Source organism: Lethenteron reissneri, chromosome 2 (genome assembly GCF_015708825.2).
Source record: "Lethenteron reissneri isolate LAM-NWPU_2019-01 chromosome 2, ASM1570882v1, whole genome shotgun sequence".
In the NCBI taxonomy this organism is placed as follows: domain Eukaryota; kingdom Metazoa; phylum Chordata; class Hyperoartia; order Petromyzontiformes; family Petromyzontidae; genus Lethenteron; species Lethenteron reissneri.
Window position 1 is genome coordinate 13,397,434 of NC_083780.1, and position 22,033 is coordinate 13,419,466.

Consider the following 22,033-nt stretch of genomic DNA (forward strand, 5'->3'; position numbering starts at 1 on the left):
AGAAATTATGAGGAAGCCACTGGAGATGTGAACTTTTCAATCTCAATTGAAAACATAACTTTCGAATGGCTTTTTGTCTTTAGTTTGTTGTCCTTCGCCCGCACCTCCAATTAGCAGTTGGCTACGTACAGTGCGAAATGTTCTACATACATGCAAGATATCCTCAGTGTGAAACTCCCTTTCCACCTAGCCATCCATGCTGTTCGTTCACTGTGCCCCTTGCTCAGGTCCAGGCTTACGGCCTTCCTCATCTCCTCCTCCTCCCTACGCCTGCCGGCCTCTCGCTATAAAATAAGCCATCGGCATCTCAAGACGCGGTTGTCTTGAGGTGCAGTCACAGCGAGACGCTACATAAATCCACACTGCTATAACTGTAGTGCAAGTAATTGTGACTGTATTGCAATGAATGCATTGGTCATTGTGATGACTGGTATCGCACCTGCTTGAGTGCGGCTCCCTGGGCTGCCCCGGGCGTGGAGGAGGAGGGCGCGCTGGCCGCAGACTCCGTCACGGGTTTTGTCACTGCTGCTGCTGCCTCCTGCTGCTGCTGCTGAGCTGGCCTGGGCCGCGACGCCAGCTTGGAGCTTCCCACTCTAAATGAGGGACAGACGCAGACACTCAGCTCGCTCGTTCGACTGCTCGTTCATTTATCGGCTCGACCGCACTATTGATCGTTTATTCGTATGGTCGCTTGCTCGTTTTCGCATCAATCGCAAAGACGCTCATTCGTTCGCTCAGTTATTCAGTCGTCTTCCATTCAAGGTTCGACCGACTGCGCCATCCGAACCGTTACAACTGTTTGCACCAGGCATTCACGCAAGGCTGAGTCGACCTTAGGGGAGGCCCAGAATAGGTTCAGATATCACTGGCCAACGATGTTATCTGTGGCCATAAACCAAAACTAAAATCGCTGATGCGTAGTGCAGTGCGCGCTAACATCCACACCACCGCTCCCACAAACACAAGCATACCAAGACAAAGATCCCCACAAATAGCCTTAACAGACTGTTGGGGCAAGTGCTGTTAGCGAGCACCTATGAAGGTCAGAACGCCCGGCCGCCTTTGTCTCCCTAGTGGCGATGTTTACACACAGCACCAGGTACTAATTTGAGGCCGAGTCGACCTAGAGAAGACCCAGGATCGGTTCAGATAATCGGTTTTGGAAATCGAACTCCGTCTACCAGGATCGTGGCGCAGCGCGCCAACCACTACACACACGCAGACACGCAGACACGCAGACACGCGCCCGCACCGGCTAACGGTTTTGCTCCCCTCCACTCGCTCCTCTTCCTTCCTCTTCTTCGGACGACTTGTCCTGACCTTCGGCTCCTCAACTCCGGGCCTATGCAGATCAAAGGGGGGCAGAGGCTCCGTCAGGCGATGTCCCCCTCCTCCTCTCAACGAGCAGAACCACCAGGTATGGCGGTACCCATGAGACAAACGGCGCACACAGAGAGGCAGGACAGACAGGCGGGACACATGGCACTTAATGACGGCTGGCGGTGGGTAGGTGGGTGGGTAGGTGGTGGATACTCACCTCTTAGGGCCCTTGCTTTGCGACTGCCCTTGATTGGCTCCCCGCCCTCTCCCCCGCCCCGCCCCTCCCTGCCCCCGCTGCCCTCCCCGGCTGCCCCCTCCCTTGTCCTGGTTGCCCTTCCTGAAAGCGACAGACAAGGTCACAGGTGCATTGACGCGCGACAATAATAATAACAGGGTTATCGATGCGATGGTAATCATTACATTAAATAGAGTCAACGTGATCCACAGACGAGGACTTGACTAAAACCCCACAGGTCGTCGTCGAATAGAAGTCCACGATTTAAATAAACAACGGCGACTACGTGAGCAATGCTCACCTGTGCGTCGACAATAAACTCACATGAAGTCTTAAGCCACCGGCGAGGAGGAGATTTCTCTTTCAGAATTTGATCGATATATCAGCCGCGTGTAAATAATAATAATATCCAGATTGTAATAATAATATGGGGGTGCTGCGGTGGTAAGATGTTTACTACCTCGCCTGGTATACAGGAGGTCGTGGGTTCGATCCCGACCATGACGGCTATTGTATATTTGGAGTTTGCAAGTCTCTCCCCCATGGTGGTGTGGATGTTTCTCTGGGTCCTCCGCTTTTTTCCTCCACATTTAAAATCGACGTGCGTTTAAAAGTATTTGGCTGCTGCTATAAATTTCCACATGATGGAAGCCACTTCGTTGAGCAATCATTTGTGGAAAGGCCGCTTCTGAAAAAGAGCTATATTATAGCTCAGCGGGGGGGTTGCCTGGTAAAAGAAAAAAAATTGCTTATCGTAGTTTCGCCTTCAGTTTAAATAATATCCTTGTAAACATGACAATCCTGTCGGGTGGTGTAAAGGGGGGGTTAATGACGAGAATTTTTTTGCAAAAAAAAATCTTCCTCCCACATGGCCAAACGTGGGAACAAAAGTGGATTCTTGCGCTTGCCTGGTCGCCGCCGCCGCCACCGGCGCCGCCGCCGCCTTCGAATCGCCGGCCTGGCTGGCGACTCCGTCAGCCGCTGACGCCTCTCTTCCTCCTCTTTCTCCTTCGCCAGGCGCTGCCGCCAATGATGACGATGACGACGACGACGCAGAGGAGGAGGACGAGGTCGCTGACGCTCCGGGGGCGTTCCAAGCCGCGCTCGTCCCACCCTTGGCGGACCTACGAGCCGCAAGGGTGACTACAATTCAACTCCGATCGAGGGTTGACTCTACTTTGTCACCACTCTCGCTTTCATAGTCGTCATTATCATGATTGCGATCGTAATCATCAGCAGGGTCATCGTCATTATCACCAAATCTACGGGGTCATATAAAATGAGAAGAAATGTTTAGGAAGTCAGCAGTGGTTGTCTTGTGGATCAGCTGGTACGCACCATACAAGAATGGTGTTGGAATTGTGCCGACGTCGGCATCCAGTAGTTGAATTATGAACACTCGCAACACTGTCGCGCCGCGTCACCGAGTGGGCAGCTTGAATATTATTTTACAAAATTACCACTCGTCCTGTATGTGCGTGTGTGGGCGTATGAATCGGCGAATACACGTGCAAGCATCTGGATGCAAACATGCACGAGAGATTGTGCGTCAGGCGATCGTGTGCGTGCGTGCGCGTGTGTGTGTGCAACTGCGAGTGGTTGTGTTCGTGTGAGCGAGCGATTGCGTGCAGGTGAGCAGCAACCGACCAAATGTGCGAGTGACTGCATCCACGTGTGACCATTCGATACAACTGTATGTATGTTTACACGCGTGTGTGCGCTCGCTCTCTCACGTCCGTGGCTTGGTGTGTCGCGCGACGGGCGACCGCGAAGCTCTGCGCTTAGGAGCCTCCCCCCTCGACCTAGACATGCAAACACAAAGACAAACGTCCCCAAAGCAATAGCCTTAGCAGACTGTTGGGGCAAGTGCTGTTACCCAGCAGTCACCTATGAAGGGTCAGCACGGCACACGAGGGGGTGGGTGGCCAGCATAATTTCCACCAGCCTTCGTCTCCATAGCGGCGATTGTTTACAACACACTTAAGGGAGACCAAGGACCAGTTCAGATAATCGTCACCAGTTTTGGCCGTGAATGCATTTCATATGGCGATAACCGCTACATCACCGCTCTCCACACATGCAAACACACAGAAGACAAAGATCCCCCCCCCCCCATACAGCCTTAACAGAATGTTGGGGCAAGTGCTGTTAGCGAGCACTTATGTCAACACACGCACACATACAAACACGCTCACATATGTAGGAAGTGTTAGTCCTAGCATTCGAGATACCGTGGCCTTAGGCAAGACTATCCAATGGACTGCCGACCCATCCGTGCTGTACGTGCGCACTGACCAGTGGGTACTTGCGTCCGTGTGGGAAGCCCGCACCCCGGCGTTGCTGCGTGTCGTGCGGCGTAGCGTGGACCCCCCTGGATGGTGGTTAGGCTGGTCGGACATTGGCACCTTTCAGCTGAAGGGACATACCCTCTCTAGACACTACCATTCACTGCGGGGAGGACAAAACAGTGAGCAGATTCAGGGGAAGGGAGAGACACACAACACTCAGATTAGTTAACACGCGCGCACACGTGCACAAGGTGCGTCTTAATATAGGCGTACGAGCACACAACCACACACGGTCTTCGTGCAGGCGTAAATATGCGCACATTATGATGAACCCGTGACCAAGAGGTCCACTGCCGGCCACGGCTTAACATCAGTGGCGATTGACAGTCCAAACGGTTCTGTTACCCACTGCTTTTCCAACCTGGGAGTGACCAGCAAGGAGAAGTATAGTCAAACAACCCTAATGACCGTCAATGCATGTGGAGGCCTTCATCCAGCAGTGGATTAAGAGAGAGCTGCAAATTAATTTAGTTTATTATACACTGACAGAATACATGGGAGATAAAACACACACAGGCAAATACAGATGCCACCAATACATAAGCTCCCTCTAACAAAGGCCAGCCAACAATACACGTGCCAATATACACACTGGCTCACACACAAGCACCCAATGCGCACTCGTCACTGACCGTAGTCACTGACCATACGTAGCCCCCTCTATCAATCCTGGGTCACCCTAGCCGACCTATTAAGAGGTGGGGAGCCCGGTCCTAGCGTAATTGCAACAAAGATAATGATGATGAGAATGACGATGGTGGTAATGAACATGGCGGCGATGAGGATTGTGACAATGATGATGATCGTGACGATGGTGCTGACCATGATAGTGATGTTGAGGATCATGACAATAACAACGGTGATGACAATAACGATGACCACGATGGGGATCATGAGGATCGTGTCAATGACGACAACAATGGGTTATGAAAATGATGACCATGATAGTGATGAGGATTGTTATGATGATAACAATGGCTTATGACAATGATGGCAACGATGAGGATTGTGATGATAACAATGATAGTGATGGTGATGATAGGGTCAGTCGGGACAGAAGGGAGCTAGTGGTGGAGGGGTGGATGGGAGGGGATAAGGAGGAGGAGGAGGGGAGAGGTTGCTCACAGAGTCTCCGTCTGGAGAAACAGGCAGGGCTGGCCTCCATTACAGATCCCCGTGTGTTGCAGACAAGGGCCAGCCAACGCGCTTGGCGAGTCAACCACGCAACAGCCACCACTCACCGACGACAACGGGGCACAACAGAACACCACGGAAGCCGTAACAACACAAACCACCGCAACCGCACAAAAGGGGGCACACACAACCCGAGCACAACGCGGCCAAAAGTCGAGCGCGACAAAGTGTGGAGAAAAATAGCACAGGCCTGGAGTTGCGTACCAACAAACAACTTCAATGTATTTCCCTTTCTTGAGGAATTTAAGGGGACGTAACTACGTTCAAGGGAAGTTAAGGGTATTTATCCACTCCAAATCGGCGTAAACTGCAGGAATTCACCACTCGGGGTTCCGTGTTACGCACGCACACACACACACACACGGGGGCCAGCCTCTACCGAGAGCTGCAACTCAACCGCACGGATGTACAACTTTAACACAAACAACAGCCACACCGGTCAAATAACTACAACAACCACAAAACCACAACCACACGAATAAAATACAACCACAACAAAGCCACAACGACAATACAACCAAACACATCTACACGACCACAACAACCAAACACATCTACACAACCACAACAACCAAAAACTGCCACAACAACAACCACAACACAGCAACACAAGTATAATTAAGCCACAACATAGCCAAACTACAAAGCAGCCACACAGCCACAAAACAAGCAGAACACACGTGAACACAATAACCAAAACACAACAAGTCACAACTACAACAGACACACCTACAACAGACAACCACAATACAACCTGCAACACAACCAACAACAACCACATCAAAGCCACAACACAACCACAATACACCCACACAACACAACCACAATACACCCACACAACACAACCAAACAACAACCACAACACAACCACACCACAACCACACAGCACAATACAATTACAACAGATACACAAGCACAACACGATGACACACCCACAACACAAGCACACAACCACAATACCACCACAACATGTTAACCACAACAACCACAAAACTACAATACCAGCCAAAACACGCCCACCCATCAACCACAAAACAACCACAACGTTGCAACACAACCATACAGCCGCACAACCACACACAACACATCCAAACAACAGCCACAACATAGCCACAACACAACCACAACAGAGCCACACAGACAAAACACAAGCACACAAAACCCAACACACGCGCATAGCCACAACACAACTACCCAACAACCACAGCTCACCCAAAGCCAAAACACTGCCACATGACTACCACAACAAAGCCACACAACAAAAAGCACACATCCACAACCACACAAACACTCCACAAACACTCCACAACCACACAAACAATGATACAAACACACAACAACCACAACGCAACTGTACAACCAAAACAGAGCCACACAACAACCAGAGTACAGCCAAAACCACAACACAGGCATAACACAACCACAATACCGCCATAAAATCACGAGGCACTCACACGCACTAACGGCGGCCGCGCAATAACCACGGCAACATTCGGACAATAACCGCAGCAGATCCACACAACACCGTGGTGGCTGCGGCTGTGTTTATGGAACTTCGTGTAATTGTGATGTTTGGTTTGGATGACAGTGAGTCGCAGGGTCAGGAGACCCAGACAGATCGTGTGAAGACCTATACAACTCACAATGCACACACACACACACAAAGACCCCCCCCCCACCCCACGTCCCATGTTACCTATCATAGACTGCCGGGGGCAAGTGCTATTTGCGAGCACCTATTACGGCCAACAAACATGGCACGCGAAAGGGGTGGACGGCCTGCACCACAGCCTTTGTCTCCCAACGCATTCACTGAGGGCTGAGTCGACCTATGGGGACGAGGGGGGGGGGGCAGGACTGGTTTAAATATATCTGCCACTGTTGTTGGTCGTGAACGGGAATAGAACTCTGGTCGCCGGGTTTTTGGCCATACCACTTGTGTGGCCACCTATGAAGGCTGACACGACACGCGAAGGGGGTGGGGCCAGTACCGACGCCCGGCCGCCTTTGTCTCCCCAGTGGCGATGTTTACACACCGCACCAGTTGCTCATTTGTGAGGCTGAGTCGACCTAGGGGAGGAGGCCCAGGGCCGGTTCAGGTCATCGTCACTGGTGTTGGTGGCCGTGAGCGGGAATTGAACTTGGGTTCGCGGGGTTGGTAGCGCAGCGGGATGACCCGCTACACTGCCGCTCCCCACAAAACAAGAGTATACGCAGTGACACACAGACACAGATGAACAAATGGGCACACAGATATACATGGGACCAATACAAACACTTCGCATACATAAACAGACACATACAAAAACAAAGACATTCACACACACAGGTACAGATAAGACACATACAGTAGACAATCACACTGAAAGACAGTCATTCAGATAAACAGACATACACACTCTTACACAATCGCAAAGACACTTGGAGAAACATTCACACACACTTACACAATCACGCAGATCCTCACTCGTATATACACGCTCGTCATACACTCAGAACACGTACGCATTCGTACATCACACAATACACACGGTCTGCACAAAACACTGCATCACACATCATAGATATAAACACACACACAACAGTACTGTACATACAGTATTACACGTCACTATCTCGTGACAACCATCACATACACACAATACCTACATATTGCATATGTCGCATTCACGTCTAATCCCTACACAGCACACACACACACCAATCACATAACACATACAACCCACAGGCACTCACACACCGATCACAAGCTCATCACGTACACACCCTTCATACGAACATATCACACAAACACACACCCACACTGTGATCACACTGATCACACACACTGTGATCACACACAAACATATCTCACACTGTGACCACGTGCACACTCACACACCTATCAAACACTCACATACACCCTCACACACACCAATCAAACACTCACACACACACACCAATCAAACACTCACACACACACACCAATCAAACACTCACACACACACACCAATCAAACACACACACCAATCAAACACTCACACACACACACCATACTCACACACACACCACATACACACACTCGCACATATCACACACCTATCAAACACTCACACATACACACACTACTCACACACAAACATATTACACACACCACACACATACATATCACACACTCACACACATACATATCACACACTCACTCACACACATCTAAAACCCCGCGGCGCCGTCACCCCACCCAGTGGCACGAAGCCCCGCACCCAGACTCACTCAGCACCACCTCTCCCCCTCGCTCTCTCCAACCACACGCTCACCCACCCAGCACAATCGACACCACGCACAACCACACACTCGCACACAACCGCGAAGGCTCCTCAACCCGGTTCAATCCCTGGTCACAATCCTGTCTCAGCCACCGCCGCCATTTGAGGGTTTCTCATGGCCGCTAGGGACGTCCTTCCCCAACGCTCTCCCACCTCGGGGTTTGTCGCTAGCACTTGTAGCCGCGGCCGGGTGTCGAACCCATCAGCCCTTCCAGCTGATGGGGGGGGGGGGGGCGTCACGAGCTGTGTGACAAGTGGGAGGATTGCGTTGAGCAGAAATTCGCGACATGTTGACAGGGCCTAGGATGCGTGCGTGTCTTTGTCTTATGCTAATGCACAAAGACGAATAACCCCCCGCGCCCCCCTTGTTACAGAGTGTTGAGGCAGGCGCTTGTTAGCGAGCACCTATTAAGTAAGGCCACACACGAAGGGGGTTAGTGGCCGGCAAGTATGCCCGGCCGCCTTTGTCTCCCCAATGCTGGGCTGACACAGCACACCAAGGGTGGGCACAGGCCCTGGACCGGTGCAGACATTCGGTATTTAACTCGGGTCGCAGGGTTCACAGCGCGCACGCCAACCCACTACTACACTACACCGGTGAGGTGTATACACAGAGAAGCATAGAACAATATACAGCACACACATCGATACACGAATAATGTTTTATTATAAATGCATGTGAATAAGCGTATACAATACGCATAACTGCTTATGCACATGTACATACAATTATTGCCAATGTACGTACGTGCATTGCAGTACAAAGTTACTAACATAGTACATACACACGTAAATAATTATACAAACATAAATAAATACACCGACTATACAATACACCTACTACACGAGACATACACTTACTTGTAAATACATACATAGACAAATACACCGACATACGACACGCGCATGTCAATTGAATGCACAGACATGTATCAATGCATTGCTGGATGAAGGCCTTTGTACCATATAATGTAATTAAATACACACCGTACATTAATATACAGACATCCACGTCTAGTACATACACATATACATGGATACAAATACACACGCATGCTGTACATGATAGCATATGCATGGTTACACACACACACATATACAGAACATGGATATTTAAAAACACACATTATACTGTCCTATATATATAAATACTGTGATTATACTTACAAATATGACGTACCTATATGTCCATACACACATAAATGTCCCTTCAAGAACATACAACGCCACATCGAGAGATACATACATCACCACCCATCGACACACACGTGAACACAAGCTGGCAATACAGTACAAACCCGGCAGCAGACGTGTAAGAAGACACGCATACCCAACTGGGCCACACGCGTACAAGGACCAGCACGTGTCAATCCACTGCTGGATGAGAGCCTCCCCGTGCCGTGCGAGGTCGTGTTGGATATTTGACCATACTTCACCACGCCGGTCAGTGTGGGATTGACCTACAAAAACTTGATAAATGGGCCGTCAAATTAGCATTGGCCCACTGGTGCCAATTGACTGTTCACAGCCCGGAGGCGGTTGTGGAAATTCCACATTCCATACGTAGGGGGAAAAGATTATCTTCCATTGGACGGGCCACAGTTGACTTCCCAATAAAGTGGTACCGATTTTATCGACCCGGCAAGGATGATGGGCAGAGTCAACCCGCCCCAATTAGAGGATTTGAACTCGCACTTAACTACCGAGCCACCTGTCCGGATCCATAATAGATCCACAAATATTGTACATACGTAGCGATAATATAAAAAGCCGTACTTGTGCATATAGGAATACAAAGACCCCCCCCACCGACTGTTGGGGCGAGTGCTGTTAGCGAGCACCTGTGAAGCCGGCACAAGGACCACGCCTGGCCGCCTTTGTCTTCCCAGCGCTGATGTTTACATCGCTACTCATACGAGGGCCGTGACCGGTTTCCCCACAACACAAACAGGTACACGGCAACACTGTACACCCATATACACACACGCGCGCACATGCGCCGACACACATGCGCATAAAGACGGCATTTAGTATTTGACCTTTATATAGGAAAAGACGCCCCGCGTGTGGCCTTCCAGGCTGTTGAGGCGAGCGCTGTTTGCGAGCGCCTATTAAGGTCAGAGCTTAGCACGAGGGGGTGGCACCGTCCATTCGCCTTTGTCTCCCCAGTGCTGTACTGGTGATGAGGCCGGCGCAATGGTGTGGCCCGGATCGAACTCAGGTGGCCGTGGGGTTGACATTGTTGTGTGTTGTGCTCTACTCCTACGTACACACACGTGCGCTGCCGACCGGCGTGGGGAAGTATGGCTACATTACACCCCCGTCGCCACGATCTGTACAGGACGGGCGAGATGCCTTCATCCAGCAGCGGACTGAGATGGCAGCGCACGTACAATGCACACGTACACAGGCATGTCCAATGCACACGTACACACGTATGTACAATACACACGTTACACACGTACACACACGCGTGTCCAATACACACGTACACACACGCGTGTCCAATACACACGTACACACACGGGTGTCCAATACACACGTACACACGCATGTAGAATACACACGAGTGTACAATGCACACGTACACACGCATGTAGAAGACACACGTATGTACAATACACACGTACACACGAGTGTACAACACACACGTACACACGCGTGTACAACGCCATACAGCGTAATAAACACCTAACTTCGTAGCAACGTGCTCTCAGCTGGGCATACGACGTACTCACGAATAGACACACGGTACTTACTACCATACACGAGTTCTCCTTTGTAAGAATTGTCAGCCCCCCCTCCCCCGCCGTTTCCAAACAGCGAGGCGGGGATATTTTTCGGAGCTCAGCCGTGGACAGCTCCCGTAGAAATAACAAAGTACGCACGGAATATAGAAACACACATTTAGGCAGGACACGTTACAATGAATCTGTCAATTGACAGAGTTTGTGTGCGTACACCTACAAGAGCATTTGTACAGTTATACGAATACGCCCCTCCGATGAGTAAGGTTGGCTACGTACGGTGCGAAAGAAGTTCAACATACATAGGGGTACGTACACTCAACACACATTACATGCGTGCGTTATTCGAGGCACCTTCGTATCAGCGAAGCTCTTCACCCGGTTAAATAACTCGCGTGTGAACACACAACATCAAGTGTATACATATCTATGTATGTCCACATGTCCCGCATACGTATTGTTAATCAATAGAGTTCAAGTGTCGGCTTCACTTCATGCGCGTGTACATGTGTAAACTGTACATGAACACTTGTACTCACCGATGATATGTTTTGATCTTGGTGAGCTCTCAATCTGGGTTATAAGAGTTCATGAACGAGGTACACACACACGAGCATTTGTATACGCAGGTGTGACTAAACATACGTGTACAACGTGCATCTGCTGCGGAGCGCAATTATTGCGAGCGCTGTATGCACATTGTACTACAGTACTCGTTCTGCTGTGTCCCCCCTCCCCTAGGTCGACTTAGCCTAAAGTGAAGTTCGTTGTGTAAACGGCAGTACTGGGCGAATGCCACCCAACACCATGACGCTTGCTAACAGCACTGAACAGTCTAAAACGTCTGGCCGGGGAACTTTTGTATTGTATCTAGCATACACATCTGTTATACCTTTAAACTATACGTACATAAACGTGTGGATATACATATGGGCCGATTTTAAATTATGTATATTTTATTATTAATTACATTAGTCCCAGTGTAAGATGATGCATGTAAACCCAGGTGTGTGTGTGTGTACTTCAATAGACGTCCACCGGGGAGATGGAGCGATGAATCAGGTTCGGCGTGGATTGTTGGATCGTGAGGCAGGGAGGGGAGGGGGGGCACGGCTTGGGGGAGGCCTTCATCCAGCAGTGGATTGACCATGGCAATGATGATGATGCGGATGTATGTATACAGTGTGCGTGCTAATGTAGACATCTGTACGCTTTCCAGATTCAACCCTTTGTTAGAGAATCAATGCCTGGCCATACATTCAAGTATGCTAGTATGTACATCTATGTGTCATATACTGTAGGCTAGCCTTTTACGAAATAGCTTCGTCTCCCATTTGGCCTTTTACGTGGTTATAAAAGATCACGCGTAAACGCTCACGTTTGTTTATACCAGTATAATGTACACGTCCACTGCATATTCCCATATGCAAATGTGACATTTACGAAAAACCTTCAGCTCATTGGGCCTCGTGTCGTTAGTACACACACGTACTGAAGTTTGTGTATTACATGTGCATGTACATATGTACACACATGGACATATATATACACAAGTACGCGCACATAGTATGTACTGTATACCACCTATTGTAAACATTGGTTATTGCCAAAAACCTTTGTCTCATTCGCCTCTTACCTTGTTATAAAGCTCATGTAGACTCAGGTCCGTATTTGTATGTACGTACGCATATGTAGGCGTGTGTACACTTGTGTATACACACACACGTACATACGTACCCTACACACTTGTGTGTGTACACATACAAAACCGATAAAACTGCCGTTTCAGGCGATGCCCCTTAATCAGACTCGTCTCATTCCACCTGCCCTACGGCTGCTGGATTCTGCGTGGCGACAGGAAGGCGGCACACCGACCCGACATCAGCACGAATGGCCCGTGACGAGGCGTTGTGCGAGTGCCTGACACGACGATCTGCCGTCGTCAAAGCGGCCGATACCACACGACGTGGACAATCTATCAGCGGCGCATCGCCGAAAACGAAGCCGAACCGCGGCGTCTCCCCCTTTCTCGCACTCCGAACTCACAAACACCCCCCCGTAGACCACTTAACACGAACATCCACCGCCGATTTGTACGATTACGGAAAATCTTCACAAAATTCTCAGGCGGGTATCCACGGCGGCCTGCTCGCTGGCCCACAGCCCTCGGCTCGCCTAGCCTCCTCCCCCCACCAACCCCCCCCCGCACTCGCCCCGGGGCCGCCTCGGGCGACGTCGCCTTCCCCCGCACGGCGGCCCTCTTAGCTCGTGGCGTTTACCTAGAGTCGTGTCGCGGCCCGCAGAGACACGGAGCAAGAGAAGGAGAGGGAGGGAAGAGGTGGCGAGCGGCAGCGCTAGGGACGCGATGAACTCAATGGTGGGCGCCCTACGTCACGGCTTCACTGCGCCTCAGCTGGGCCGCGTCGCGCTCACCACTCCGCCGGTGTCCCTCCGCTGCAGACAAATAGGGCGGCGCGCTCGGCTCTCTCGTCTACAAGCTCTCAGAAGGGGGTGGGGGGGGTGGAGCTCGAACTCGCACGGCAAAAAGGCGGCGGAGGACGACGACGACGACGCTGAGGCGTTCAAGGCGGGCCCGTTCGAGTCTGTGTCGGTGCCGCATACGTTGCGATGTGGTTCGCGAGGTCTCGCCGACGGGAGGTGGTGGTGGTTTTATTAATTTATTTAGTTGCTTGGTGGTGGGACACAATAGCCGAACAGCGCGAGGGGTGTATCCCTCCGCGCGAGGGAGGGTCGTGACCCCGGAAGCGAAACACGGGAGGGGGGGGGGGGCGTGGTGGTCAGGACTGTCAGAGCAGCAGCAGCAGCCGCCGTGGCTGTCGGCCTCCAATTAAACAATCAGCGTGGAATTTGCATACAAATATCGCGTGTTTATCATTGGGGTGATTGGTCAATTATATTTTTTTTTCCAAAAAAATAACCTTTTAAGTCTGGTATTGGTATCACATTTATCTATTTAATGGTCGATAAAACTAGTAAACAACTTCTTCTTGGTTCTTTCGGTAAAGTCACGTAGAATGGAAATAATAAAAATAAAACATAATTAAATAATTATCACGACGTTTCGGCCACAACGCAAGCAGCCGTCCTCGACAGACCTGTTCTCCACCTGAGGACGGCTGCTTGCGTTGTGGCCGAAACGTCGTGAGAATTATTTTATTATGTTTTATTTCCATTATTTTATTATTTCCATTCTATGTGACTTCACCGAAAGAACCAAGAAGATGAATCCCTGCAGTCACGAAAGCTTTAAATCGAAATAGTAAACAACTTGGTGAGATGTCACAGTGGTTTGTTTACCTTTCCTATACTTTGCGCTCCTCTCGTTGTTTTTGTATTTGTCGTTGTTACGTTCTGATCTTGCCCTTACTAGACGTCTGCGGGGAAAAAAATGCTTCATAGCTCATCGGATTCCTCCAGGATAAATACATATTCTGATTCTTACAGTGGCTGTCCACGACACCGTCCGCGTCAAAGGAACTTGGAGTGGAGAGAAGCAACACGGACTATTAAATGATTGGGAGTGGTCGTAAACTACTTATTCGTGTCATTTGTGGTTATTTTAATCAATGGCTACGGCCCTAAAATTCAGCGTGAAGTATTAAATAATTGGGCAAACATGGCAGGCAAGATTCCGTAGCAAATGAGTCTTGAGACTGCATTATCATAAATCAAATCTGTAAGTTAAAAGAAACCCCATCATAGTGCCGGCTGGAAACCCCTAAGTTTCAAAACAGCCACACACGCGGAGAATGCACTCAGCCTCTGAACCGTATGCAATAATTAATCAGAAGTTCATGAACAAGTGCATTGCAGCCTGCTGACGTGTATCTCGCTGCTGCTGTCAGTCACATTTGATGGCGATCTAAGACAAGATCAAGTTCAAGTTCATTTATTAGGTATAGCCCTGTGAGCCATTCAGCTCTTGAATCGGGTGCAACCGCAACAAACAAAAAACATGAACAAAAAACATCTTAAAGTGAATATGTGACTAAGTGCAAACAGAAAATCCAAGAAAAGACAGCAAAAATATTGCAGAAAAAAAAGATGAACACCTTCTTGGTTCTTTCGGTAAAGTCACGTAGAAGGGAAGTAATAAAATAATAAAAATAAAACAATAAAATAAAATAATTCTCACGTTTCGGCGACAACGCAAGCAGCCGTCTTCATGTGCTGCTTGCGTTGTAGCCGAAACGTCGTGAGAATTATTGTATTTTATTATGTTTTATTTTTATTATTTTATTACTTCCCTTCTACGTGACTTTACCGAAAGAACCAAGAAGATGAATCCCTGCAGTCACGAAAGCTTTAAATCGAAGATTAACACATTACACACTTCATGAGAAACTTGATAGTTTTGCATTGCCGACGTTCTTGGGCTGCGGTCGTCCATTTGGAAGCACTGTCTAGCTCAATGGGCCTTACCAGCTGAAATTAAGTCCGTGCCTGAACATATTCAAGAGGGCGTGTGTGCGCTTTTAACGCATTTAAATGTGGAGCGGAGCGGTGGCACAGCCGTGAGAATACTGCATTTGGACCCAGAACACCCGAGTTCAACTTCAAGCCACGGCTCACAGCAGTGACAAGTGATATCTGAACAAGTCCTGAGCTTCCCTTTCAACCCGCACTGATCAGCATGGAGTATGGTACAACCTCCACGACGAACAAAGCATGGCGAGGCCTTCATCCAACAGTGGATTGACAAATGTATGCATGTTTTATTTACACTTGGAGCACTTGATTTTCAATCGGAAATTAGCTAATTAAAACCTCCAGAAACGGTCTTAATTGCAAGGCCCGTGGGTCACTGGTGGCCTTTAGTGTAACCTCGACAATACACAAATAAACACCCCTTGCAGGCGGTGTGACGGCCCTCACAATGATGTCTTATCGGCAAAAAGTGCCCCCCACCCCACTCTGAAAATCAGTGAAGAACACTAGCCTCGCCCATCATTCCTCCGGAACAAGACGAGTACCACTGTGGGTTGTCAACATCGGCGTGCTATGCGAGGACTGCCCCCCCCCCCCCCCATCATGAAAATGTGGAATTTCGACCATTGGATGAGGGCCAACAACAAAGAAATGCGTCACCTCAGTCGTTTGATGGCTTCCCAACATTTTCCATGCTTTGACAAAATAAAATGTTCCAAAACAAACCAAACACTTGAAAATGTTTTTATTATTGAAAAGTATTCGCTCGAACATTCAACAAACGCGATGCAAGTTTCAAGAAGCCAACACACGATACTGCAGCAAAACCAACCCTCCAGAGCATACACACTGGGAAAACTCCAACAATTGTATGCAATGTACGCAACCACGTAATGCAACAAAGGCTGTTGCCAAACTTGACATCATATATTCCAACAGATCCCACTTGGTCTCTTCAGCCCATTAGTTGAGCTGCCACTCCACCACCTATTGTTGTCATTCTACACTTGATGCCATCTCTTCCAGTCCCTGTCAATGATGGGCCAAAGCTGGCAACTGTTTTTGCGTTTTCCTCGATTTATCCTAATTCTGCTATCAGTCATGTAATGGGGACGAATAATTATCAATTGCGAATTCTTAGACCGATGCAGCCCTTCTCGTTGGGATAAAGGCTAACAAGACACAGATTCCAATGTCAAAAGGGTGGAATTTAAATGAATACAGTGCAGAATCTAAAAATACAGTTCCTTATTTAAAAACATTTTTGTTGCACAATTAAGATCAGCTGAGCTGACCAGGTGGTCCAGATGCCAGAGCGCTGAGCTGGCACCGTTGAGAGATCCTGGATTCAATCCCGACAGCTGCCTGTGATATGATTTAGTTCTCAAGTGTAGCGAGTTGATGGTGCTCTCAAGCTTGGTCAGTAATTACTGCACACGAAAAAAAAACATGAAAATTTGGTTCGGTACTTAATTTGGAACTACAGGTTCGAGAACTTTAAATATTGGTCCGTCATGCAACGAATATTATTCGTGTAGCCAGATGCATGTGAATGTACTGCCCTCTACAGTGTTGACCAGAGGTCGCTTGAAGGGATCTCAGTGGTAGCTGTGACATCTGCTTCCATGGGCCGTTCTCAAACATGAAGGACTGCAGTGAGCTGGGAGAGTTCCCAATGGATCCTTCGTCTCTGACGATGCAAAGGCACAATCAGGATAACATTGGGGGAAAGGATTGCATGCACTTTTTTAAAGCTACACATGCATGAAGCACAAACTCCCAAACAAACATCTCCATAAACCCTCTGTTAATAAACAGCCACATTCTTTGGTACCAGCCTGTAAATTACTCGTAGGTTGTCAATGGTGCTGCACGGGTCTCTTATATGTTTTCAGGTTTTTTTTCAGCGTGTTGCTTGCCATGTCCGACATTTTGATCCACACGCTGGAAGCTGCAATTTCTCAATTCAATTCCTGAAGCTCCCGACACAACCGGACAACGCATCTTAGCCTGCAGATTTATAAATTCCACACGGAAAATCGAAAAGGGCGGTGTGCTAAAAAAACACAAACTAGGTTGCTGTGAAAGTTGGGGGCACACAATGAATTGTTGGATTTTACCGGATGTGTTTAACCTTGGAATCCATTGCTATTGGATTCCATACAACCCTGTAACATGGGTTTTGCAGTCCAGGCCATTGCATATATACAAATGTGCATAGGTAGGTCTACATTTTCCACTATTTTACAGGTCCCTCATTGACTGGATTAGGCATCACTTGAGTAGTAGCCACAGCCAGAGGTCTACTAGACGTGGTGTGCTGGGTACAGAACTTCTTTCAGAGTTGCTGGCCTGGACCCAGATAAAATTAAGCCCTGAGCATGGGTCTGTTTAACCAACAAAAACGCTTTGCAATCAACAAAAATTACAACTTAAACACACAACTCTCAACAGGCAATCACGATCCAATATTTACCTGCATTGTTTAAGACAAAACCTGGACCGGTTTTGACTTTTATGATACTCATCAGTAGAATCCAGCCAATTAAAACAAAACTTCCTGGGTTGCCTGGTCCTATGGATTCCCTGTTAGCTACGACCAGGCATGAACGCTACTGTTGAGTAACATTGCCGAACAATGAAATAAAGACACCACTCTCAGCTACCCGTCCTCTTCCAGCTATTTGCGTGAACCTTCAGCATGTATATAAGCGCCTCATTCTTGGCTTCCTTACACGACTAATACGTTTTAGGTAAATAACATTACAAGCAGCCTTCTCCGTATCTAAAACACCAGCTTGCAAAGGTATCCCGGCAGGGTGAGCGTTAAATCATTGTTTAACCAAACGGTCTTGGATGAGGGATCAACCAACATTAACATTTGTATGACGAAGCCATTTACCGGCGGTGAGATGGCCCAGTGGGTTGCGGTTCGAGTCCCACGGCCCTCCCCGGTTAATACCGAGGGAGTATGAACATGAAATACGCGCCCGGCTCCTTAAGTGGACATTAAAAAGATCCTGAGACTGCAAAACTTCTACAAGATCATCAACTATCCCGAAATAGCATGACAGTCCTAAAAGTTTTCAACTGAGGCTCTCCTGGCATAATAATAAAGCTCCTAGGCTTCCCAAAGCAATTATAGTTCAATATTTCAGTTGCCTAAGAAACGTCATTGAAAATCTTCTTAGTTCTTTCGGTAAAGTCACGTAGAAGGGAAGTAATAAAATAATAAAAATAAAACATAATAAAATAAAATAATTCTCACGACGTTTCGGCTACAACGCAATGCGTTGTAGCCGAAACGTCGTGAGAATTATTTTATTTTGTTTTATTTTTATTATTTTATTACTTCCCTTCTACGTGACTTTACCGAAAGAACTAAGAAGATGAATCCCTGCAGTCACGAAAGCTTTAAATCGTCATTGAAAATCTCAGCTGAGGGATAATCAGTCCAATAACTAGCATCGATGTCAGCAGAAAGGTCATATAAATGTGATAATATATAGCTCTTGAAATATACTAAGTCTTGAGTGATGCTATATAAATGTAAATTATTATCTACAAATTGTAAAAAAATATTAAGTGGACAGTTATTTATATTACAACAAAAGTATTTGAAAGACATGTAAACAACGGGTATAACCATGGCCCTGTCTCACTGCAGCCTGAATAAGTCAGGAGCATTAGAACCATAACAATTGTTTCTAAATCTTATAACTCTAATAATTATTTACAGCCCTTTGTAAATTTGAAGCTGAAGGTCTTCCCACTGCGTCGGTCGAAGAGGCATTCGACCATACTTCACCACACCCGTTAGTGCAGCTTGGTGAAGTTGGGTTGGCCCACGAACGATTTAAATATCACTCGCTACTGATAACAGCTGTGGCCAGGAATTGAACTCGGCTGGCTCGAATCTGTAGCACACCACACCTAAGTTCTATGCCACCACTTCCGATATTTCAGGAACAAAAACACTCGTTTGAGGATGTGTAATGCGAGTCAACTCTAAAGACTACAGCAACAAAGCATTGTGGTGTAAACTGATATTGTTATTCTTTTACATTTTCCACTGCACAATGAACAGTAATGAGAGGTCCGATTTGTGAGTACATGACATGCTAACGTCATACCACAGAACGCGATTGTTTACAATTTACTCTAGCAATTATAAGCGACCAATACGACAACGCTACATTAAGGCAAATGGAGGGCAAACAAAACTGTACAAGTTAGACTCAAAACAAAAATATTAAATATACAAACGAGATGGTCAAAATAAGACAAAAAAAAACCAATCTATTCTTGAATGGAATAGCTACGGCAGTGACGAGTTACACACTTAGCAGGTGCAGGCTGCTTAGGACTGCAAAGTTTCTGAAGCAAACCCCCAAGGAAAGAAACGTCCAGACCTAGGGCTTGAACCCAGAATTTCAGCGGTGTTGATTCAGTGTCACCAACACGGCCATTATAAATGTGTATGAAATTCCTGCACGGTCGCAGGCAGACTGCTGTTGACTAGAGTGTGTCCATGGTGGCCATTATGAGTGTCGCTTGTTAAACAAAAGGGCTGGGGTGCCACAGTGAGATGTCATATTCTTAGCCTCTCCCCCCCCCCCGAGTGCTCATGTGAACACGGTGTTGAGAGGCAGAATGAAAACGAAGTGCCGAACCAATATTCTAAAAGATCAGTTGCTCCATGTGGACGAGGGTGCGTAGGTCTTCACAGGCCTTCATGGCAGAACTTAGTGACAGATCAGAAGAAGGGGGTGCTGAAATCCTGATGGGGGAGGGGCAGACAACAGAGATGAACAAGCAGGTAAATGGGGAGATCCGACAAGGATAGAGGGGCATGTGCATAGGGAGGGGCTGTTAAGTTTATGCTTTCTCACCGTTAAGTTATTGAAAATGTATATTAAGTAACTGTGAATTTGTCATCTACAAATCCAGTCAGAGATATGTCTGTCAGTCGACCATCGTCTACAAACCACATTTAAGATGCTTTAAATGTAACATTTAATCTCGTCAGAAAAGTGACCTACGAATCATACTTATTTCTGGGAAAGCGTTAACTTGGAAGTATTTATGGGAAATTGGGACCCAACTCGCATTGCAACTCAAGTGACTCAGCAAATCACGGGAACGCCACATTTTTATCCAACTTTAGTCGTCTTTCAACTGGAGGTCAACTCCGGCAGTCCCATGGAAACAAACCATTTGTTGCAATTATTTTTTCCCCCCATTGTAAAACAAAGCCAGTCCAGCGCTGCTCAGTAGGCTGATTTTAGATTGCAGAGGTCGAGGCCGAGACGTGCACATCACTCGCAATTGTACGAGTTGAGATGCGTGTACACAACATAGAAAAGCTGTGTCATCAGAGCGTACCGACTGACATTACACATCATACAATTAATGCGTAATCAGACCCACACCGAGCCCTCACTTCGCCCACAGCCAGCTTAAGGTTACGTGAGGTCGGCATATCACGATTTGGTTCTGGCTCAGCGTGAAAAATAGCCAATGGAAAACCACTCTTGCTGTGAGGTGGCAAGATGTTAACTACCTTGCCTGGTCCAAAGGAGGTCGTGGGAGCTTTGATCCCAACCCTGACGCTTGTATATTTGGAGTTTGTTCTCGTGATCACGTTGATTTTTATCCACGTCCTCCAGTTTTTCACCTCGACATTTAATAATATATATTTTACAGTATTTGGCTGCTATAAATGTTCCCATAAGCCACATCGTTGAGCTATTATTAGTGGACAGGAGGCTTCTGAAAACGAGCTATATAGCCAGTGGGCCTTACCTGGTAAATTAAAAAGTTAAGTTTAGTTTAGCTGGGTTGGCTTGGATGTGCCAGTGGAGAAGGGGTCAGTATCACCATCAATAAACTGTTCGTACCACATCTGTGTCCATAGCTTCCTCTGGGTTGCTCAGAAGTTGACTTCCGCGTGATGTAAACCCGCTGATGAGTTTATCCGCTTTCGTGTTGTCCTCGTCATCGTCATCCTCATCCTCATCGGAAGCCTCCTTCGTTACCTCAGATATCAAACTGTGGCCCCTGCGTATGCACACAAATTACAAACATCCACCGTTTATACTTTAAGAAACTGTTGGGGATAGTGCTGTTAAGCGAGCACCTATGAAAGTCGGCACAGCACACATGGGGATGGAGGTGGCCAGCACCATGCCCGGCTCCCTTTGCCTCCTCAGTTACAATGCTTTCACATCACACCAGGTACTCATTTGAGTCTGAGTTGACCGCAGGGAGGCCCAGGACTGGTTCAGATAATCATCACTGGTATTGGCCATGAGCAAGAATCGAACTCGGGTCGCCATGTTCGGAGCGCAGCATGCTAACCACTCCACCACTGCTCCATGACACACACCCACACACGAGCACATACATCTACACTTAGAACACAATACAGAATTA

General features: G+C 47.8%; 2 protein-coding genes across 2 annotated transcripts in view; both read right to left on the reverse strand.

Moving 5' to 3' along the window:
• The window catches only part of TRIP12 (thyroid hormone receptor interactor 12), a 46,818-nt gene extending 33,007 nt beyond the window's left edge, over nucleotides 1-13,811 (reverse strand). The window contains 7 exon segments of the mRNA XM_061549085.1: nucleotides 440-593; nucleotides 1,253-1,342; nucleotides 1,538-1,657; nucleotides 2,464-2,679; nucleotides 3,289-3,357; nucleotides 3,851-4,003; nucleotides 13,429-13,811. Of these exon segments, the coding sequence (XP_061405069.1) occupies nucleotides 440-593; nucleotides 1,253-1,342; nucleotides 1,538-1,657; nucleotides 2,464-2,679; nucleotides 3,289-3,357; nucleotides 3,851-3,954 (753 nt within the window). The 5' untranslated portion in view covers nucleotides 3,955-4,003; nucleotides 13,429-13,811.
• Nucleotides 13,812-18,935: 5,124 nt separating this feature from the next.
• Nucleotides 18,936-22,033, reverse strand: part of LOC133340751 (cohesin subunit SA-1-like) — a 30,463-nt gene continuing 27,365 nt past the window's right edge. The window contains 2 exon segments of the mRNA XM_061549139.1: nucleotides 18,936-20,378; nucleotides 21,499-21,658. Coding sequence (XP_061405123.1) covers nucleotides 20,355-20,378; nucleotides 21,499-21,658 — 184 coding nt within the window. The 3' untranslated portion in view covers nucleotides 18,936-20,354.